Genomic DNA, 20801 nt, shown 5'->3' with positions numbered 1-20801 from the left:
GAACAACAAAAGAAAAAAATAAATTAACTGAATTTAATCAAAATTAAAAACTTTTCTGCATCAAAAAGTTGAAAAGACAGCCTACAAAATAGGATAAAATATTTGCAAATTATATATTTGATAATGGTCTAGGATCCAGGATATATATACAGCTCCTATAACTCAGCAACAAAAAGGCAAACAATTCAAGTAAAAAATGGGGAAAGACTTAAATAGCCAGTTCTCCAAAGAAAATATGCACATGCCTGACAAATACATGAAAAGATGCTCAACATCATTATTCATGATGAATTGCAAAAAACCAAACAACAATTAAAACCTGGGCAAAGAATTTAAATAGATATTTCTCCAAAGAAGTATACAAATGGCCAAACAAGCCTGTGAAAAGATTCTCAAAATCATTGGTCATTAAGGAAATGCAAATCAAAACCATAATGAGGTACCACTTCACAGACACTAGTATGGCTTTAATAAAAAGAAAAAAGAAATATAACGATTGGTGAGAATGTGGATAAATAAGCTTAAATGTTGTTGGTGCAAATGTCATATGGTGCACCCACCGTGCTGAGCATCTTTTCTTGTACTTGTCGGGCATGTGTATATTTTCTTTGGAGAACTGGCTATTTAAATCTTTCCCCATTTTTTACTTGAATTGTTTGCCTTTTTATTGCTGAGTTATAGGAGCTGTATATATATCCTGGATCCTAGACCATTATCAAATATATAATTTGCAAATATTTTATCTTATTTTGTAGGCTGTCTTTTCAACTTTTTGATAATGGTTTTTTGATGCAGAAAAGTTTTATTTTTTAATGTTTTTATTTATTTTTGAGAGAGAGACAGAGACAGAGCACGAGTGGGGGGGGGGGCAGAGAGAGAGGGAGACAGGATCTGAAGCAGGCTCCAGGCTCTGAGCTGTCCGCACAGGGCCCGAGCCCGATGCAGGGCTAGAACTCTTGAACCACGAGATCATGACCTGAGATGAAGTCTGACACTTTACCGACTGAGCCATCCAGGCGCCCCAATGCAGAAAAGTTTTTAATTTTGATTAAATTCATTTTTTTTCTTTTGTTGTTCTTGCTTTTGGTATCATATCTAAGAATTCATTGCCACATCCACATGATTTTTATTACAGCATATTGTTATAACTGTTCCATTTTGTTATTAGTAGTTGTTAATCTCTTACTGTGCCTAATTTATACATTAAACTTCACCATATTTACGTGTAGGAAAAAACACTATATATAGGGTTCAGAACTATTTATGTTTTCAGGCATCTACTGGGGGTCTTGGACTATATCCTCCATAAATAAGGATGGGGAGACTACTGTATTCATGTTTTTATTGTTCTATCTGTTCCATAAATGCTATACTAAATGTGAATAATCAAACAGGTGTGATCCTTTGCTAGAAGGGATCCTTGGTGAAAAACCATCGAGTGGCTGGTCATATAATAAAGAATATATCCAGTCTTTTTTTTTTTTTTTTAATTTTCCAGTCCTTTTTTTTTTTTTTTTTAATGTTTATTCATTTTTGAGAGAGAGAGACAGAGCGTGAGCAGGGGAGGGGCAGAAAGAGAGGAAGATACAGAACTCAAAGGCTCCAGCCTCTGCACTGTCAGCACAGAGCCCACTATGGGGCTCAAACTCAGAAACCATGAGATCATGACCTGAGCTGAAGATGGACCTTAACCAGCTGAGCCACCCAGGCACCTCAGGAGTATAGCGGGTCTTTGTCTCCAGTTGCAGGAGCAGAGCTCCAAAAACCTTTGGAATTTTTTGAAGGATAAGAATCTCTCTGTCATGCTAATGAGGTGACTTCTGGCTGGATTCCTAGATAGCTTCAGGATGGAGGAAGCTGCACACCAGAAAATTCAACCATGTAATTGGCTGGAGTTGAGTTCAATCATACAGCCTATGATTTAATCAAACATGCCTACACAATGAAATCTCAATTCAAAATCCCAAACCAAACCAAAACAAAACAAACCCTCTGAACAGTGAGGCTCAGGGAGCTTCCTGGTTGGTGAACACACTGATGTGCTGGGAGGGTGGCACACCCTGACTCCACAGGGACAGGAGTTCCTTTGCTCAGAACTCTTCCAGACCTTGCCCTATGTACCTCTTCATCTGATTGTTCATGTGTATCTTTTATAATAAAAAGGTAATCATAAGTAGAGCACTTTCTTGAGTTCTGTGAGCATTCTGGTGAATTACTGAGCCTGAAGGGTGGTCAGTCATCAGAACCCCAAATCTGGGGCACCTAGGTGGCTCAGTCAGTTAAGTGTCCAACGCTTGATTTCAGCTCAGGGCATGATCTTACGGTTCTTGATGAGGACCTTGCATTTTAACTTGTGGGAGCTGCTGCTAATTCCAGGTAGTTAGTGTCAAAATTGGATTGAAATATAGGACCCCAGCTGGTGTCAGAAAATTTGTTGCAGATACAATAAGGATAATGCCTTCCTTAGTTCTATAAGTCATTCCAGCAAAGAATGGAACCTGCAGGAAGAGTGGGAACACCTGAAAATGTAGCTAACTGGTCAGAGGGAAGAAGGACTGGGGACCCCAAGCTTATGACTAGTGTCTGTAGTAAAGGCAATCTTATAGAAATTGTGCTCTTAGCTGTGAAGTTTGGGCAAACTCTGCATATTTGCTGACAGAAGTCATTTCATCTCTGTGTGGAACATCATTCAGTCATAGGAAGGTTAGTACCGATGCATGCTACAGCATGGATGAACCTTGAAAACATTATGCCAAGTGAAAGAAGTCAGTCCCTAAAAGAACACACACTGTGTGATTCCATTTTTTTATTTTAACATTTTTTAAGATTTTATTTTTTTAATGTTTATTTTGAGAGAGAGAGAGAAAGCATGAGTGCGTGTGTGAGCGGGGGTAGGGGGACAAAGAGAGAGGGAGAGAGAGGATCCCAAGCAGGCTCCTCACTGTGGGCACAGAGCCCACCGCAGAACTCAAACCCACGAATCCGATTTTGGCTCAGGTCATGATTTCACAGTTGGTGAGTTTGAGCCCCATGTCGGGCTCTGTGCTGACAGCTCAGAGCCTGGAACCTCCTTCAGATTTTGTGTCTCCCTCTCTCTCTGTCCCTCCCCTGCTCACACTCTGTCTCCCTCTCTCAGAAATAAATAAACATTAAAATTGGGTGTGGTGATAGTTACACATTATCTGCAAACATACTAAGGTATGTTTGAAATAAACACTTTAAATGGGTGAATTGTATGGTATATGAACTATATCTTAACAAAGCTGTCATTTAAAAAAAGGTAGTTATCTTATAAATATATGCTGAAAAAGCTATAGATGAAATAGACAGTGTCTAGGATTTGCTTCAAAAGAATCCATAGGGGATGGGAAGGGGAAAGGAAGAAATAAGACTGGTCATAAGTTGGTAATTGCCGAAGCTGGGTGCTTGGAGGCTCATCATACTTTCTCTTTGTAGGTATATGTGTTTGACCCTTTTCAAAAGAGGGGAAAAAAAAAAGAAGAATCCCATGCAACATTCTGATTCACTCAGAAAAGAGGGGACTATCACCTCCTTTGATAAATTGTTATTTAGAGGCCCTACCCAGAGCCTGCAGATCAGGGAGATGAATTATTGAGGGGAATCTGAGAGGCATAGAAGCCATGGAGTGTGGAGAGGTAGCAAGCGCAGAGGCTGGTTTGGGCCAGGGCAGCTCAGTGCCCCCAGCCCTCATGGACAACCCCCAGGCCAGGCTGACTGTGGTGGTAGAAGTTGAGAGTGGAAGAGAATCAGGTGAGAAGAAGGCCTTACACATTCACTCTTCCAAGTAATGCAGCCTGGGGGAGCCTCCTGGGAGAGGGGAAGCCAAGGCCATTTTACAGCCTTAGCTGCTGCAGATGCTTTTTGAGGAAGCTCCGCCTCTCAGGGGGTCTGATCCTGTGCTCAGTACTCTAGGTTAGGAAACTGAGGCCAAAGTCGAGGGCAGGACTTAGGCACAGGAGTTAATATACAGTCCATCCTTCTCAGGCCCTGAGGACACATGTTGCCCCACACTGCTTCTGGAGGGGCCCCAGAGCATCTGCCTGCTTCAGCCGGAGACTCTAGACTCTCAGGTAGAAATGGGACGGGGTGCGGGTGAGGCCCTGGAAGATGGGAGTGACAATGCTGAGCCCAGTCTTCCCCTGCAGGAACAATGCATCACCTTTGACAGAGTCCTGGGCTCTGATGCTGCTCAGGTAGGGGGTGTTGTAGGGAAACGGGAGGAGGACGGGAATCTCAGGCGTCTGGATCCTGGAGTGCTAAGGGTTTCCCAAGCCCATGGCTCAGGCAGGCTGGGTCAGGGCACCTGTGACTAGGGGATATGCCTGTGTCCCCTGCAGGAGGCTGAGCAGGAGCTGCTAGTACGAGTCCAGTCCACACTAGGCTTGGTGGCCCGAGGGTACAGTGTGTCCCTACTGCTTCGGGGTCGGGAAACAGAGACACCTCGGCTTGTACCTCAGGTGAGTCCTGGGGGAGCTACCAAGCATAGGTCTCATGAGGCTCAGGTGTTGTTTCCTCCAGGAGACCTTTGAGAAACTTCCCTTCCCCTCCCTAGCGGACTGGGCCCATAGGGTGAGGGTCAAGACGGGGTGGTGTGCAAACATGAAATATCCAGCAAGGTCTAATATTCACAGTTTTTCATAATACCGATAATAAACTTGAAAGTTTTGTTTTCAGGGCTTCGTCAAAATGCCCCCAAGTCAAAATAGCTGCCTCAGAACTTCATCATAGGCAGGCCCCTGTTTTAGGAAACAGCAGGTCTCATTGAAAATGTCTACTCATTTGACTGGCTCACTGTGAACCGTGAGGGCTGGGGCTGTTTCTGTCTTGGACACTGTGTCCCTGTGTCCGCAGCACGTAGCATAGAACCGGGCATAGACTTCACCGTCATGAAACTGTTGAAGGACAGATTTATCCTTTCTCCATCCCTACTGAACCCCTTTCTCCACTTTAGCTGTTGCAGATGCTGTTTGAGGAAACTCTGGCCCACAGGGGCGCTGTTCCTGGGGTTAGCACCCTTAGCCTGGTGCAGGTGAGACCCTGCATGGAAGGGAGCCCTGGGAACCAATGGTGGTGCTGTGGAAAGGGCCTGAAGCTCGCAGGCAGCCAGAAGAGACTGAGTCTAGCCTCATCTGCCACTGACCAGTGTGGGCTTGCCTCTCTGAGGTCTTCTATTTCCTGCCTGAAATGGCTGAATGTTGGTGCCCTGGTTGACTCAAGGAGCCCCAGCGGGAGGATCTTGTGAGATGAGGTCTGGGAAAGGCTGTTTGTAACTGGTGTTGTGCTTGTGTGATTGCAGCTCAGCCCCAGTGGAAGGACTCAGGACCTGCTCTCTCCAGGGAGAGAGAACCTATCGGTGTTAGACGTATCCCCTTTGGGCTTGTGAGTCTCCAGGGGCCAACGGGATCTGAGGGTGCTTGTCTTAAGGCAGGGCTGAAACCCCCAAACCCAGCCATGGGAGGTTTCTCCCCACTGCCATGCAGAAGGGAAGATCTGCACTTGGGGTTGTGCTCATTACACCCACTCATCATCTTCCCTGCAGCTCGTATCCCCAGCCCTCTCACTCTTCTTACCCTATCCATCTACACCTCTTCCACTCAGTCATTACCATCTGGGTGATGTGAGTATCTCGTTGAGCAGAACTGGGCAGATGACAGGAGAAAAAAGGTGATGAAGATGAGAGGCTTTCAGGGGATATACTGAGCTTGGAACCTTGGGGATGGTTCTTACAGGCTCTTGGGACCCCAATGGACTCCCCATGCAGAGGTTCTGGGGGGCTGGACAGAACCCCAGAACCTCTTAGGAGGTGCTTAGTTGTTGAGCTCGTCTCCCCATCCTCCAGGGTGGTAGAAAATGCCAGTGAGGTGGAGGTGTCCGACTCAAGAGCTGCCTCAGAGCTATACTTACAAGCTGCAGGGGATGAAGGCAGGTGAGGACAGGAGGGCACCTGTCACCCCCAACCCCTATCCCTTAGGCATTTGGTCTCATCCTACCCTGTCCTCCACAGGGCCTGCTCTCTGCTCACTGTCACCATGTCCTGCCCAGGGCCTGACCCTCCCGAGGGGCCTGGGACCCGGGGTATGTGGCGAGGGACCTTGAGGATCCTGCAGCTCCCCAGAGACCTGTAAGTCTGATGGAATCTTCTGACTGCTTTAGGGAACAGGGTGGGGGTGTGGCTGAAGTATGGATGCAGAGACCCAGGGCAGCCTCAGAGTCTCATTTCCTCACCTCTGACATGGTGAAGGACTCCCTCCTTTAGCATTTCTTTTTTTTTTTTTTAATTTTTTTAATGTTTATTTATTTTTGACAGAGAGAGAGAGACAGAGCATGAGCTGGGGAGGGGCAGAGAGAGATAGGGAGACACAGAATCTGAAGCAGGCTCCAGGCCTGTGCTGTCAGCACGGAGCCCGACACGGGGCTCAAACTCACAGACCATGAAATCATGACCTTTGCTGAAGTCGGATGCTCAACCAGCTGAGCCACCCAGGTGCCCCATCCTTTAGCATTTCTTGTAAGGCAGGTCTACCAGCAATGAACTCCCTCAGCTTTTACTAATCTGGGAATACCTTAATTTCTCACATGTTCTTGAAGGATAGTTTTGCCAGATATGGAATTCTTAGTTGACACACTTTATTTTCCCAGCATTATTTTTAGAGAGAGAAAGAGAGCAAGCAGAGTGACAGAGAGAGAGATGGAGGGAGGGAGAGAGGGAAGGAGGATCCCAAGCAGCCTCCACACTGATGTGGGGCTCTATCCCACAACCCTGCAATCATGACCTGAGCTGAAAGCAAGAGTTGGATGCTCAGCCGACTGAGCCACTCAGACACCCCTTTCAGCACTTTAAATATGTCATCTCACTGCATTCTGGTCTCCATAATTTCTTTCTTCCTTTTTTTTTTTTTTAAGATTTTATTTTTAAGTAATCTCTACATACAACATGGGGCTCGAACTCACAACCTGGAGATCAAGAGTTACATGCTGTACTGACTGAGTCAGCCAGGCACTAATGGCTTCCACAATTCATGATGAGAAATTGGTTTTCATTCTTATGGAGGATCACTCGTACCATCACAAGTTGCTTCTCTTACTCTGTTTTCAAGATTCTCTCTTTGGCTTTTGGTGGTTTGATTATAATGTGTCTTGGCATGAATCTCTTTGAGTTTATCCTTCTTGAAATTTGTTGAGCTTCTTGGATGTATAGATTCATGTCTTTCATAAATTTGGGGAATTTTTGAGCACTATTTCTTTGAATATTCCTTCTGCCCCTTTTTCCCTCTCTTCTCCCTCTGACAGTCTCATTCTGCATGTATTTATACACTTCATGCATCCACTGGCCTCTTGGGCTCATTTTCCTTCATTCTTTTTTCTTTTTGCATAATTTTTTTGACCTATTTTCAACTTTGCTGAGATTCTTTCTTGTGCCCACTCAAATCTGCTCTCTAGAGAATTTATGATTTCAGTTACTATACTTTTCAGCTCCAGAATTTCTACTTGGTTCCTGTTTTATTTTATTTTATTTTATTTTATTTTATTTTATTTTATTTTATTTTATTTTATTTTATTTTTTTATTTTTATTTTAAAGTAAGCTCTACACCCAGTGTGGGGCACAAACTCACAACCCCAAGATCAAGAGTCACATGCTCCCCTTGCTAAGCCAGGCAGACACCCCTCTTTTTGGTTCCTTTTTATAATTTCTGTGCTTCTATTCGTTCTTTCTATTCATTGAGACATCATTTTCTTGATTTCCTTTACTTTTCTGAGCATATTTAAGATAGTTGGATTAAAGTCTTTAGTGAATCCAATGTCTGTGCTTCCTCAAGGACAGTTTCTATTAATTTTTTTTCCCCTGTGGGTGGGCCATGCATCTTTATTTGCATGCCAGATATTTTTTTGGTTGGAAACTGCCCAATTTGAGAATTTTTATTTTTGTAAAGATTATATTCTTCATTATGTTGGTCTCTTACGTCTCCATTTCTTTTCCTTAGGCTCTGACATTTTGGATATGATAATGGGGGAACTCTGAAAAAGAGATTCCCCATCCCCTCTAGGGTTTGCATTGTTGCTTGCTGTGGGCTGCAACTATCTGTTTGCTTAGTTACTTTCCAAACAATTTTTGCAAAGGCTGGATTCTTTGTTGCCACTGAAGTCTCCATTCTGTCATCTCAGTGGTTAGCTAGTGACCTGACATAGAATTCCTTACTCTACTGGGACAAAAACATTTTAAAGGAATAAAAAGAGAAAGAAAAAAAATTTTTAAAAATCTCCAGCTTTCCATAGATTGGCTCTGTGTTGGGTCAGTCCTTCTATGCTTCACCATTCCACTTACACCTCTGCCTTAGCCTTACTTCCTGCTTACAGTGAGCTTAAAAAAACAGAGATGAAAACTTGCCATCTTCTCAGGTCTTTTCTAAGCCTGCATCCTGCTCTGGGCATGTGTGTGGCTTTCTAGATTCCTTGGTGCATGGGGGAATTTTCCTTATCCCCCATCCCCCCCCCCCACCGCAATCTGACTCCCCAACTTTTCTTCCCAGTCTTTCCATGCATCTGTTGTTTGCCCCACCTGTTATTTTTGCTTGTTCTTTCATCTTTTCAATGTTTTGAGCGACTATCATCTAGGATAGCTGCTCTGCCCTGAGAGAGTTCCAAGGTAAGGGAAACAAAAGGAAGCCCTTTTCGTCAGTCCTCTGGGGGGAACCCTAGACAGTGAAAACAACAAACACAGTTCCTTGGGAACAAAATCTACTCTGCTCCCTCCAGAGCCAAGCACCCCACCTCCAGAAACATGGGCTGTTGTCCTCAAGACAACTTCTGTGCTGGGGAGGAGGTTGGGGCTAGGTTAAGTTAAAACACCACAAAGATCTCAACATACTTAAGTTGCTTTCTCCTGGGTAAGCATTCACTTGGTTGTAGTAAACCTTTCACTGTCTCCCAGAGTTCCTGTAAGGTTGATCCTGACCATTTTTTCCACATGTTGCTGAAAAAGGACAGATCCCCAGAGTTCCATGCTCTGCCATTTTTGTGGATGTCACTTTGCTTTGCCATTTTAAATTGGGTGGTTAGGGGTACCTGGCTGGCTCAGTTGGCAGGGCACGTGACTCTTAAAGAAAAAAAAATTTTTAACATTTATTTATTTTTGAGAGACAGAGCAGGAGCAGGAGAGGGAGACACAGAATCCAAAGCAGGCTCCAGGCTCTGAGCTGTCAGCACAAACCCTGACGCGGGGCTAAAACTCACAAATCGTGAGATCATGACTTGAGCTGAAGTCGGATGCTTAACCAACTGAGCCACCCTGGTACCCCAGGGCATATGACTCTTGATCTCAGGATCGTGAGTTCAAGCCCCACGTTGGATGTGTTGCCTACTTAAAAAATAAATAAATAAAAAATAAATTGGGTGATTAGTCTTCTATCACTGAGGTGTAAGAGTTCTTTAAATATTCTGGATAGGGGCGCCCGGGTGGCTCAGTTGGTTCTCACAGTTCATGAGTTTGAGTCCCTTACCAGGTGAGCTTGAGCCCTGCTTCAGGCTCTGCACAGTGCAGAGCCTGCATGGGATTCTCTCTCTCTCCCTCTCTCTGCCCCTAAATCTCATGCCCTCTCTCTCTCTCTAAAAAATAAAAATAAACAAATAAAAATAGCATAAATACATACATACATACATAAATGTATGTTCTGGATACAAGTCCCTTATCAGATAGACAAATTAAATTTTGCACTATGAGAATATATTATTTGTGTAATTAAATAATAAAATTTAAAAAAGGGTCTATGCAAGGTTGCAAATCTGCCTGGTGGTGCACCAAAGTTCTGGAAATAGTCAACCTTTCCATCAGATGTAATTTGGATCAATTTCTTTCCCCATCCACCAGTGGACACCTCCTTTCTTCCTCTCTCCTTCTGGCAGAGATTGCCCCCTGCTGCAGGTGTTGGCTGGTAAGGTTATTGGTGAGGAGGTAGAGGGCTCTCTGCCCTGGATCGTGTCATGGCTCCTGGAAGGAAACAACTACACTGGTCTTCTTCTTCGCCTGGACCCTCAAGGTGGCCTGGGGAAGGGTGTGGGGTTCTTTGGGGAGCTCTGACATCTAACTTATGCCTGACCACTCCTCTCACCAAAACACCTGCAGCCCCAACCCCAGTCCAGAGATAGCCTCACCTCTGGGAGGGTCAAGATTCAGAAAGGTCCCAGTATGGCTAGGTTGCCAAAGTCTGGAAAGGCAGGGCTGATAGTAAAAGCAACCCCTCGCCCTTCAGAGGCTTTCAACAGTTAACCAAGAATTTTCACACTAATACATTTTATTCTTACCACAACCCCATGAGACACATCTAACTTAGGGAGGGAGGCCTAATTTATAAATGAGGAAAGGGAGGATCAGAGAAGGGAAAGAACTTGCCTATTTTCATACACTTATTAAAAATCAGCCCTCTCTGAAATGATATGATGTCAGAGACTTAGGGGAGGTCAAATGGAGGGTATAGATCAAACAAGAATGGCTGTGAGTTGACAATTATTGAAGCTGAGTGATAAGTAGATTGAATTTCCTATACTTTGTACATGTTTGAAATTTTCTACAATAAAAGTGAAAAGAAAGAAAAAGTCTGGCTCTCCATATCCAAAATTAGTAAGCACACATTAATTTGGCTAACATAATCCCAGACCACACACTGTGCCAGGCCCTGTGGAGTAAGGAAGAAAAATTAGGCCAGTTCATGCCCTTAAGGATAAAGCAGTGAAGGACAAAAGTATGTTTATCCATAGGCCAATTTGGTATCCTGATTAAAGGCACAGGCTTTAATGTCAGACAGAATTGGGCTTAAGTTTTAGCTCTGCCACTCACCAGGGAGTTGCTTGACCTCTCTAAGCTTCATTTGGTTCATCTGGAAAATGTGGGGGTAGGCAGAAAAAATTAGAGTTGCTGCTTCATTGGAGTGTTGTGTGGATAAAAAGAGGTGATCCACAAAAACACTTAGCATAGTGCCAAGCCCATGTAAAAGCCTGATAGGTGTTAGCTATTTTTTGTAAGTAGTATTAATAAAAATTAAAAGTATTACAGGCAGTGTGCTCTGGAGTCCAGAAGGAGTGATTCACTCCGAGTCTCCCCTTATTAGGTGGCTCCCTGAGCTTACTCAGAGCTGCTCTGTTGGGGGCCTCGGGAAGGAGGATGCAGGTGAAACAGGTGAGGCCCACCCAGTGGGATGCAGTAGAAGAGGCACGGGCCCGCCGGGCAAACCTGAAGAGCCTGCGTTCAGGCCTCCTTGGGGACACCCTCACAGAAAGTGGGCTCAGCCAGCTGGGCAGGGCACTGCGAGAGTTGCGGGTAAGCAAGGTGAGGCCTGGAGGTGCTGAAGAGAGTAGCGGTTGGAGCCTACCTTAAACCCTCTCTCCATAGGTGGTAAAAGCCTGGAGCCAGTGCCCAGGAAGCCAGATGCTCAAAGGGGTCAAAGCTGAGGCTGTGGGGCTCCCAGAACTACAGGTATGTTTTCTGGCTCAACTTCTTAGGAGCCCCATTGATGTCTGCCTTCTCTCCTATTTACAGAGCACTATGAGAAGTCCCTTTCTTTGTTCACTAATTTATTGATTTCCAAACATTTTAGTGACTTCTCAGTGTGTCAGGCATAGTGCCACGTAGGCCCTGGGAAACCCCTGTCCTCATGGAATTTGCAATCTTCTGGAGAGAAGCAATTATAACACCATGATCAGTGCTTTGAAGGCCTTATCAACACAGGGTTCAGTAGGGCATCTAAACACTTCACAGGGGATGTTGATTTCTGAAGGAGGTAGCCAGCAAAGATGAGTGAAGAACAAACATTCCAGGCACAGAAAATAACAGGTCAAGTCTCGGAAGTAAGCAGGGGCTTGATCTCTTTGGGGGACTGCAAGCAGGTCATTTTGCTGTAGGATATTTTGAGGAAGAGTCAAGAGAGAATGATTGAAGAGATAAGTAGGGGCCAGGTCATAAAGGGCTTTGTAAATTTATTGAGATGTTTGGACTTTGTCTTGAAGGTCAAGGGGAAGCCATAAAATTACTTTAAGCAGGGAAAACAGTATTGCTCACATTTTTCAGGTCAGCAAACTGAGGCTCAGAGAAGGGATCTGAGTGTCTCAGGGTCACTGAGATAATCAAAGGCAGCAGAGGTACAAACACCCAAGTCCTTAGGTTCAATATGCTTTTGCATCCGTTTAGAATGCATGGCCTCTCCTGTGCAGAAGGGGGTGCTGTCTTCCAGGATTTGCCAAAGGGCGGTTGGAATGCTGCTTCTGTCCACCTTCTCCTGGTCCTACTCTTTTCATACTTACAACTTGTTTTTACAGCCCTGAGCTTCGGGACTTAGGCATGTAAGCTCCCATTTATTGAGCAGCATCTGCTACTGCTTAGCGCTTTGGGTGTCTTATCTCATTTCGTGCTCTCTACAACTTTTTTTTAAAAAGGTTTTATTTATTTTTGAGAAGGGGAGGGAAGGGGCAGAAAGAGAGGGAGACACAGATTCTGAAGCAGGCTCCAAGCTCTGAGCTGTCAGCACAGAACGCAACGCAGGGCTCGAACCCAAGAACCATGAGATCATGACCTGAGCCAAAGTCAGACGCTTAACTGACTGAGCCACCCAGGTGCCCCTCTACAACTTTTTTTTTAAACGTTTATTTATTTTTGAGACAGAGCATCAACGGGGGAGGGTCAAAGAGAGGGAGACACAGAATTTGAAACAGGCTCCAGGCTCTGAGCTGTCAGCACACAGCCCGACGCGGGGCTCGAACTCATGGACCGTGAGATCATGACCTGAGCCGAAGTCGGCCGCTTAACCGACTGAGCCACCCAGGCGCCCCTCTCTACAACTTTTTAAAAATGTTTTTTTGTTTATTTGATTTGTTTTGAGAAAGAGAGAGAGAGAGAGAGAGAGAGAGAGCGAGCAGGGGAGGGACAGAGAAAGAGGGGGAAAGAGGATCTGAAGCAGGCTCTGTGCTGATAGCCGATGCAATGTTTGAACTCACAAACCGTGAGATCATGACCTGAAATGAAGTTGGATGCTCAAGCAACTGAGCCACCCAGGCACCTCTATAACTTTTATTAGTTCCATTTTACAGGTGAGGAAATGGATTCAAAAGATTAGACACCTGCCTGAGGTTATACAGCTGAGGAAAGGAGGGCCTGAGACTCTGATCTGTCTGATTTCAAAGTCCTGAGCTTAACACGTACTATCCTAGGAGGAAGGGGATGGAATTCCCATTCTTAATATATTCTCTGCAGGTGATAGATTCAACAGCAAGCCACAGCCCAGGCTTCCAGGGAGAGCCCAAAGGTGGGTTTGGAGCTTGGGGTGGAGCTGGGTGCCCTCCACCTTTGTTGGGCTTAATTGCATTTTCCTCCAGTAGTAGGAGTAACAGCATCTCTAGGACCTGGGCTCCACCAAAAGCATCCTCCTAGGCACTCTGAGGAACAGGTAATACCTCATGTACCCCAGAATAGCTGGAAGCTCTTGGGGGCCTGAAGAGTTGCAGAGCACAGCTAACATGTCTACCGCTTCTGTGCCCCAACATCAGGGACAAATATGGAGCTTCTGACAAAGAGAGGACCTGACAGGCTATGATTCCTAAGAGAGGGGCATGGGAAGGCTGTTTTCCTACTGGGTCACATTAGGAGTATAGGATCCTTAAGGCCTCCATGGCACCTATTGGCAGAGCCAATACCTTTCTCCCATGGCCCCAAGTCTCTGTCCAGGCCACAGGCTCTTACAGGACAGTTAGGTTCCAGACGTAGTTGTAGGAACAGCCCTGGTGGTGGGGTTCTGTTGGAAAGTTGGGCACCGTATCCCGAGGCTGTGGCACACACAGACTTCTGGCTGAGCCTAAACTAATGCCATGTAGGCCTGGCACGCCCCAGATGTGGCCCTGCAGTTCTTCTTGGCCCAGGCACAGAGGAAGAGACTTCAAGAACAGCACCAGATATGGATCCAAAAGGAACTGAAGCGTTTGGAACAGGAGGAGGAAGAGGTGGAAGGTGACCAGGTCAAAGGCCTGGTGGCCGGAAAGGAGGTGAGGAGGGTCAAGTAGGGGACTTGAGGCTTCTTCTAATTGGTTCAGGCATTGTGTTGGGGGCTGGAATCCAGCCTCAGTCACAACAGAGTGGGCCATACCCTCTCTCATGATCCTCATAGCTTTATGGGGGACAGATGTAGCAATTTTCAGGGCTAAGTGCAGTGATGCAGGGAGTTAGGGGCTTGTGGGGACAAAGAAGAGTGCCTGACTCAGGCAGGAGAGGAGCAAAGATGGCATCTAGGCTGAGACTTGAAAAACAAATCAGCCAGAGGAATTCACTAGACTGAACTCCATGTGTGAAGTTCATACGCATCACATAGAGGCACTGAATATACTTGTTTGCCCAAATTAGGAAACAAAACTTGTGAGCGTGAGGGGATGGGAGGATACGTTCTGAGGACTATGGTTTATGAGCAAAGGTCCAGAGGGAAGCAATGGCAAAGTACAGTCTGGGTACTGCAGATTGTCCATCTGGGGGGCCCCGGCAGGTACATGGTCAGAGATGAGGCTAAAGAGACCAGTGTGTGCCATGCCTCTGAATTTGGACTTTACCCTAAGAATGACAGTGAACCATTGAAGGGCATGTGTCATCTCAGTTCTGTCCCTCACTAGCCATGCAGATTTGGGCAGGTTAGGTCACTTCTCTGATTCATGGTTTCCAAATCTAACTACCAGATTTGGAAAACTAAAATGGCAACCACTTTCCTCCCCTGGGTTTCATTGGCTAAAATGAATGAATACACATGAAGTGTTTAGGAACAAAGCCTGGCACACAGGTGGCACTGAACAAAGAATATGTATTATCACTGAAGGCCTTCGAGAGGCAGAGATGGCACCGGGAGCAGACACTATGGAGACTCCAGCTGGAGGCCCTTCAGGCAGAGCGGGACACTGCGGAGCAGGACCTCATGGCCCTCTATGACGTGCACGTGCAGGCTGCCCGGGCTCGGACATGCCATACACTGCAGGTCAGTGGGGACAGAAGGCAGGCCTTGAAATGGTTCCAAGGCTGACTGACAAGCATCTCTGAATCTGGGCACAGGTATTTCGAGCCTGGCGAGGGCTGTGGGAGGAGCAGACCATGACCACAGAACATCACCACCGCAGCCTGCTGGCTGATATCCTGCAAGACACGCTCCAACTGGCCACACAGAACCAGGAGCTTCAAGCCCAGAACCAGCAGCTTCAGCAGGGTATAGGCTAGGCTGGGGCCAGTCGTGCTGGATGGCTGCCCTGGGAAGAAGTCTGGTGATCAGTAGTCTTTCAGGGGCAGCTGCTTCTCTCTTCATTCTTCACTGTCCCAGAAGGGAGAGGGAGCTGGGATAACTACGCTAACCTTCACTATGGATAATGAACGATACCACTAACCAGGTCTCGTTGTGTCAGTCCCTGCTAGGTACCTAATATCCACCTCTTCATTTTAGCCTTTTTCACTACCCTATGTAGTAGGTGCCACTTGACCCCCATTTCAGAGGTAAGGCAACTAAAGCTAGGAGAGGTTAAGTAACTGCCCAAGGACAAGTCCGCTAAGTCACAGAGCCAGAATTCAAATTCAAGCCTGTTAGAACTATAGTTCTACACTGCACATGTGGTGGTTCACAAGCTGAAGTGTGCAGCAGAATCACTTAGAGAGCTTATTAAAGAAAAAAGATTCCCAAACCCTACTCTCCCAGATTCTTTAGTAGGTCTGCAGTGTGCGTGTGCGCGTGCGTGTGTGTAAGCTTACTAGGTATGCTCCCATGGGAGCAAGACCTGATGTTCCTCTGGCCATGAGAAGAGATGGCAGGAAGGAGTATCAGTGAGGGAACCAGAGGAAATAAGAATCAAAACCATATTGAATCCATGAGTTCTCTAGCCTAAAACTTGGTTTGTCCTGCCAGGCCCAGCCAGGACCTTCTATTCCCAAGAGTCCCTCCAAATTCTCCAGGGCCCAGGCTTCGTGCTTTAGAGAAATTTGAAAAGTTGTGACAGAAGTCTCCACTCCATGGAGCCCTCAAAGGAAATAATGCTCCTAGCAATAGATAGAAGTCTTTTCTCCTAGTCTATCAGTTACTCGAGGATTAAGACATTCAGGGCACTAGGACAACAAAATTATGTTAGAGAGAATCTATGCAACAAAGATGACACAGGACAATCATAGCCAATTGCAGGAACCACCTGCACCCCAGAATACTTTATTAAGACCTTATTGCTTACAGTTAGAAACACTGATTGAACTACACCAAATTTCCCTGTGCCTGGTTCCAGGTCACTCTGTGTAGAGCTTCCCTAATCTGTGTAGATTACTACACTGTGTAGAGCTGGGACACTGCTAGGCAGGGGCAGGACCCATAGTGAGAAAAATGGTACCTCCTAGGAGTTGTAGAGGGGACAGTGGGCTTTGAGAGGGCCCTTGGGGTGAGCAGAGAGGTCAGGAGTGTAGCCTTAAGCCAGGGCCCAGGGGCAACATTCCCTGAGATGAGTCAAGCTCCAGCCCTCTCTGGGATCTCCAGAAAAAGGCTGGGTGGGTGTGGAGAGCAGCACTGTGGAGGGAGCAGGGGGCAATGTCCCCAGGTACCGCTGGAACTAGGGGAGTTTGAAAGAGTAGCCTGGATGACGGGTGTATAATCTGTGGCAATTGGGCTTTCCTGCATTACAGTGGGTGGGGGCGGGGGGGGGATATCTCTTATGGGGGAGTCATGTACCACAGCTGGGCTGGAGTAGCCAGTACCAGGCCTGGGGGCAATGGGTCTGCTGGGATGACCACAGGAGGCTAGGAAAGCCAAATGTTGCCCAAACCCACTCAAAGTAACTGTATTCATGCAGGATGAGGTGGAAAGCCTCCTCCACTGGGGATGGGGTCACTTCTAAGGCCTAGGTATTGATGCTCTCCTATTTCCTTATTCTGGAAAAACTTTAGGGCAAACCCAGTCTTCAAGTTTCCTGGGGTAACCCTTTATCCACCCACCTCCAGAGACTAACCTGGCTACTCCCACTTCCCCAGCTTTTGTCACAAGGCACTTGTTACAGGGCTGGCTGCTGAAGAAGGGTAGGGAGGCCTCAGAGGTGGCTCTGATGGTGGCGCCCAATCTATAGAGTCAGGAGTCCGGGTGGAGATGGTCAGCGACTAGCGGCTGCCATAGTACAGGCGCACAGCCAGGCCAATGAGCAGCGTGGCCAGGAAGAAGGCAGCTGTGAGCTGCAGCCGCAGCAAGGCTGCTGAGAGCACGGCATTGACCACCAGGGAGCAGGACACAACAAAGAGCCGTGTGATGCTGCTGCCATGCTTCATGACAGCTGACATGAGCAGTCCATTTAGTGCCTGGCTCAGTACCACAAGCGCTGCCCAACCAGAGAAACCCTCCAGGAGGCCTGGGCCAGGGCCACCACCTGCGTGCAGACCTAGGTTCAGGAGCACACCAAAAGTGTAGAGGAAGAGGTTCTGAAGTGCTAGGGGCAGCCGCTGTCGCTTCATGAGCAGCTCTGTGTACACGGACGACAGGCCCGAGATGAGGCAGTACAAGATGAGAAGCAGCAGTCCCAGTGGAGTGATATGCAGGGACATGCGGCCAGCAGCAGCTGCTGGAGGGGGCCCAGGAAGGGTGCTTCCAGGGTCTTGGAGGCCACCAGCTGCATAGCAGGCCCCTGCTGCCATCAGCAGCAGCAGTGCCAAGCCCTGGCGTGCAGAGAGGCGGTGCCGGAGACAGAGGCAGTAGAACAGGGCCGTGCTTCCAATCTTGAGATTGCTCAGCACCTGATAGGTGCTGGGGTCCATGTAACGTTGAAGATAGATCACCAGGTTGTTGTTAGCGCCATAGAGAAGGGCTGATAGCGCAAAGGGGGCAGCCTGGCGCCATGGAGGAGCCCCCTGGGGCCAGGCTTGCCAGCCCACCAAGAGGGAGAAGGCGCACAACAGTAGCTTGGTCAGCTCAGTCAGCAGCACAGCTGAGGAGGGCCGGAAGGGCACTCTGCCGTTCACATGGCACAGTGCCAGTAATGGGGCATGGGCACCATACATGGCAGTGGACAGGAGTAGCATCAGGGTCCAGCGGGCCTGCCTGGGACGGCCCAGGCCTGGCATACCCCCGTCCTCTACACTCATGCCCAAACCAGACCCTGGGTGGCCTGTGTAGCTAGCCAGGGGACAGCGGGAATTATAACAAGTTTGGGAAAACTCAGTATGGAGCCAGCTCGCAGGAGGGAAGGGCCGTGGTACATTGCTAGAGAGAATACTGAAAATCAGAGTCAGCTGCAAACTCCACAGTCAGGGCTGGAATAGGAAGGGGCCGGTGGCCCTAAAAGCCACAGTCTTGGGGCCAGTCCCATGGGGTTAAGGAGGGGCGTCCAGATTATTGGCTGATAAGCCACTGTTCACCTTTTGCAAGAAGGAGAGCAAGGATGAAGACTGTGGAAAAGTTGAAGATAGCAAAAGGGTGATAGCTGGGGAAGCCAGATATGGTGTCTGTGGTTGAAAGGCCTCTACCTGCAGGCCCAAGATGCTCATCCTTCCTCCCCCATGGGATCCAGAGCTAGTCGGGCCCCTTGCGCAATGACCGAAGATAGTCCCTCAACGTCTTCTCCACATTGGGCACAGCATATGCCTGAGCTGCGTAGATGCCAGTGCAGGTACCCACAGCAAAGCCCAATACTGCTGATGCCCTCAGTTTGGCCACCACATAGCCGGCTAAGAAGCCCTTGAGGAATGGGGAGGACAAGAGCGAGCCATCCTGTGGAGAAAAATGAAGGAAACTCAGCCAGGGTCTCCCTTCTCTACCCAAGAGCTACTGGCCTTACATCATCCCACGACCTCTGCCTTACTCTGGAAAGCTGCAGTATTCTCTCCAAAGATTTTCTCAAGATTCTGGAGGCAGAAAAAGAACCTAGAAGTCCTGATCACACAATCTCAGAATGCTGGGGTTAGAAGGCTCCAACCACAGAACCCTACCACCACAAAGCTACAGAGGTGTCCCTGAGGAATCTGACCCCTGCCTGCTTCTCCAACCTCACTTCCTAGCATGCTCCCCCATTACTGGAGCCAAATTAAACTACTTGCATCCTCCCTGTTCATCGTGCTACTTCCCACCATAAGAGCTTTGTATATGTTGTTCCATCTGCCTGAAATGATCTCTCCTCCCCTCTTTACCTAGTTACCTTCTATTTAAGATACCAGTTCAAGTATCATTTTCTTAAAGAAACTTTCCTTGGGGTCACAGAAAACAGGCCATCAATAACCATTTGCTGAGTAAGTCTCTATCACCCATTCAAAAGCATATTGGGCAATGAAGCCCAAGGCCAGGGGGGGAAGGGGGGGAAGGAGTGGTGGGCAGGTGCAGCTTTACCTGGCCCACACCACTGTTGACTTCGTCTTCCACACGCTGCTGCAGGCGTTCCAACTGGTTCTTGAGAAATGCCAGGTCCTTAAGCTTAGGCAGAGAATCCTAGAACAAGAAAGAATCCAACAAGTTAACCCAGCCCAATTCTCTGCTGAGGTCTGTCAGAGGCTGGGTATTTTTTTTTTTTTTTTAAACTTCCTGAGATGATGGTGGTAAAGGAAGAAAGGCACTGACAAGAAAAGAATTCACATGGGGACCAGGGAGGGGGGTGACAGATGGGATCTGCATCTATAACAACCCTTACAGAATTTCATAAAGTAAGCAGTGTGTAGGGAGACAAGAGGAACAGCTAGGAGACATTCAATTAGATTTATCAGGCAAGCACTACTGACTCGGCTATTAATAGCAACGTGTCTGTCTTGTCTACCGGGTCCTCGGGCCTCGCACAAGGACTGGTAAGTAGTTAATAAATGTGAGGATGAATGTCGCTGAACTTCCAGACCAGTGGTGAGTAACGGCCTAAGGCAGTTCCCTGGACGCTGTAGGGTAAATCTGATTTCTGCTTGGGCTTCTCTCAAACCGAATGTGTGACTGGATGCGCTGGCTGGAGTTGGGGTGGGTGGCTGTCTGCAGGAGTGGGTGAATGCACTGGGTGGCTTAGATCGCATAGAAGTATGAAATTCAATGTATGCCCAAGGGTATCTGAATGAGAATGTGAGTGTCCGTGTGGCTTGGAATCATCATGTCCATAGGAGGGAAATTTCGGGGGCCAGGGAATGCAAGAGAGTGAAAAGTGTGTCAGAGTGAATGTGTTTGAATGTCTGCTGGTAATTAAGGATAACGAGGGTCCCGAGAGAGGACACCTGGGAGATGCCCGGCTTTGCTTGCCTCGTGTGGCGCTCCGCTACTCCACTTCCCAATGTTCAGTCAGTCGAATACAGTAAAAGCTCGCCTAGAGGAAATAAGGGCATCCCCACACAAGAGAGGCTCCAGTGTCGCCTCTCCCAAGGACTAAAACGGTGTAAAGACCACCCCACACTGAAGATAATCCTTACGTTCACTCACCTTGTCATCCGCCATCTTCCCCGCCGAACTTGTTGCGCAGGCGCGGCCCCGCCTCCCTCATGCAAAGTACTACAGCCATCTTTACTGAGGGCGAAGGCACTTCCGGGGCATTTTTGGAAAGGGTGGAGGAGGTGCTTTCCTGGCCGCAGAGCCCAGGCGGTCTCTTGCTCTCAGGTACTGGCACGTGACTCCTCCATCACGACCCTAACTGCGTGTCCGCGCGCGCACACGACCTGGGCGCAATGATCTCACTCCTTCGCGTGTGCGCGCTGCGCAAGTTCGTGTAACAAGTCGTCCATCCCTCGATGAGCTCATAGTTGCGCGGTTATGTCACTGGGGGCGTTGGCGTCGTGCGCCTTCCCCGGCTCCACGCACGG

At 47.6% G+C, this 20801-nt stretch overlaps 3 protein-coding genes across 3 annotated transcripts; 1 reads left to right on the top strand and 2 right to left on the bottom strand.

Annotated features, from left to right (window-relative positions):
- The first annotated feature begins 4981 nt into the window (after window positions 1–4981).
- On the top strand, window positions 4982–16089 carry LOC102951747. The gene is made up of 10 exons (XM_042956360.1): window positions 4982–5050; window positions 5318–5400; window positions 5861–5947; window positions 6026–6142; window positions 9923–10071; window positions 11125–11333; window positions 11406–11489; window positions 13877–14044; window positions 14860–15015; window positions 15090–16089. The coding sequence occupies exons 1-10, from the start codon at window positions 4982–4984 to the stop codon at window positions 15249–15251; spliced, it is 1284 nt and encodes a 427-aa protein (XP_042812294.1). The 3' UTR covers window positions 15252–16089.
- A 97-nt stretch (window positions 16090–16186) lies between these two features.
- On the bottom strand, window positions 16187–18326 carry LOC102955210 (probable UDP-sugar transporter protein SLC35A4). Its single transcript, XM_007077893.3, has one exon. The coding sequence runs from the start codon at window positions 18126–18128 to the stop codon at window positions 17154–17156; it is 975 nt and encodes a 324-aa protein (XP_007077955.2). The 5' UTR covers window positions 18129–18326; the 3' UTR covers window positions 16187–17153.
- Window positions 18327–18425: 99 nt separating this feature from the next.
- On the bottom strand, window positions 18426–20724 carry SLC35A4 (solute carrier family 35 member A4). Its single transcript, XM_042985336.1, has 3 exons — window positions 20425–20724; window positions 19366–19464; window positions 18426–18753 (listed from the first exon to the last, which is right to left on the bottom strand). Exons 1-3 carry the CDS (start codon window positions 20437–20439, stop codon window positions 18556–18558), a joined length of 312 nt encoding a protein of 103 aa, XP_042841270.1. The 5' UTR covers window positions 20440–20724; the 3' UTR covers window positions 18426–18555.
- Between the last annotated feature and the right edge of the window lie 77 nt (window positions 20725–20801).

Source organism: Panthera tigris, chromosome A1 (genome assembly GCF_018350195.1).
Source record: "Panthera tigris isolate Pti1 chromosome A1, P.tigris_Pti1_mat1.1, whole genome shotgun sequence".
NCBI lineage: Eukaryota > Metazoa > Chordata > Mammalia > Carnivora > Felidae > Panthera > Panthera tigris.
Note: the sequence above shows the minus strand (reverse complement) of the source record. Positions and strands in the feature narration are given on the sequence as shown.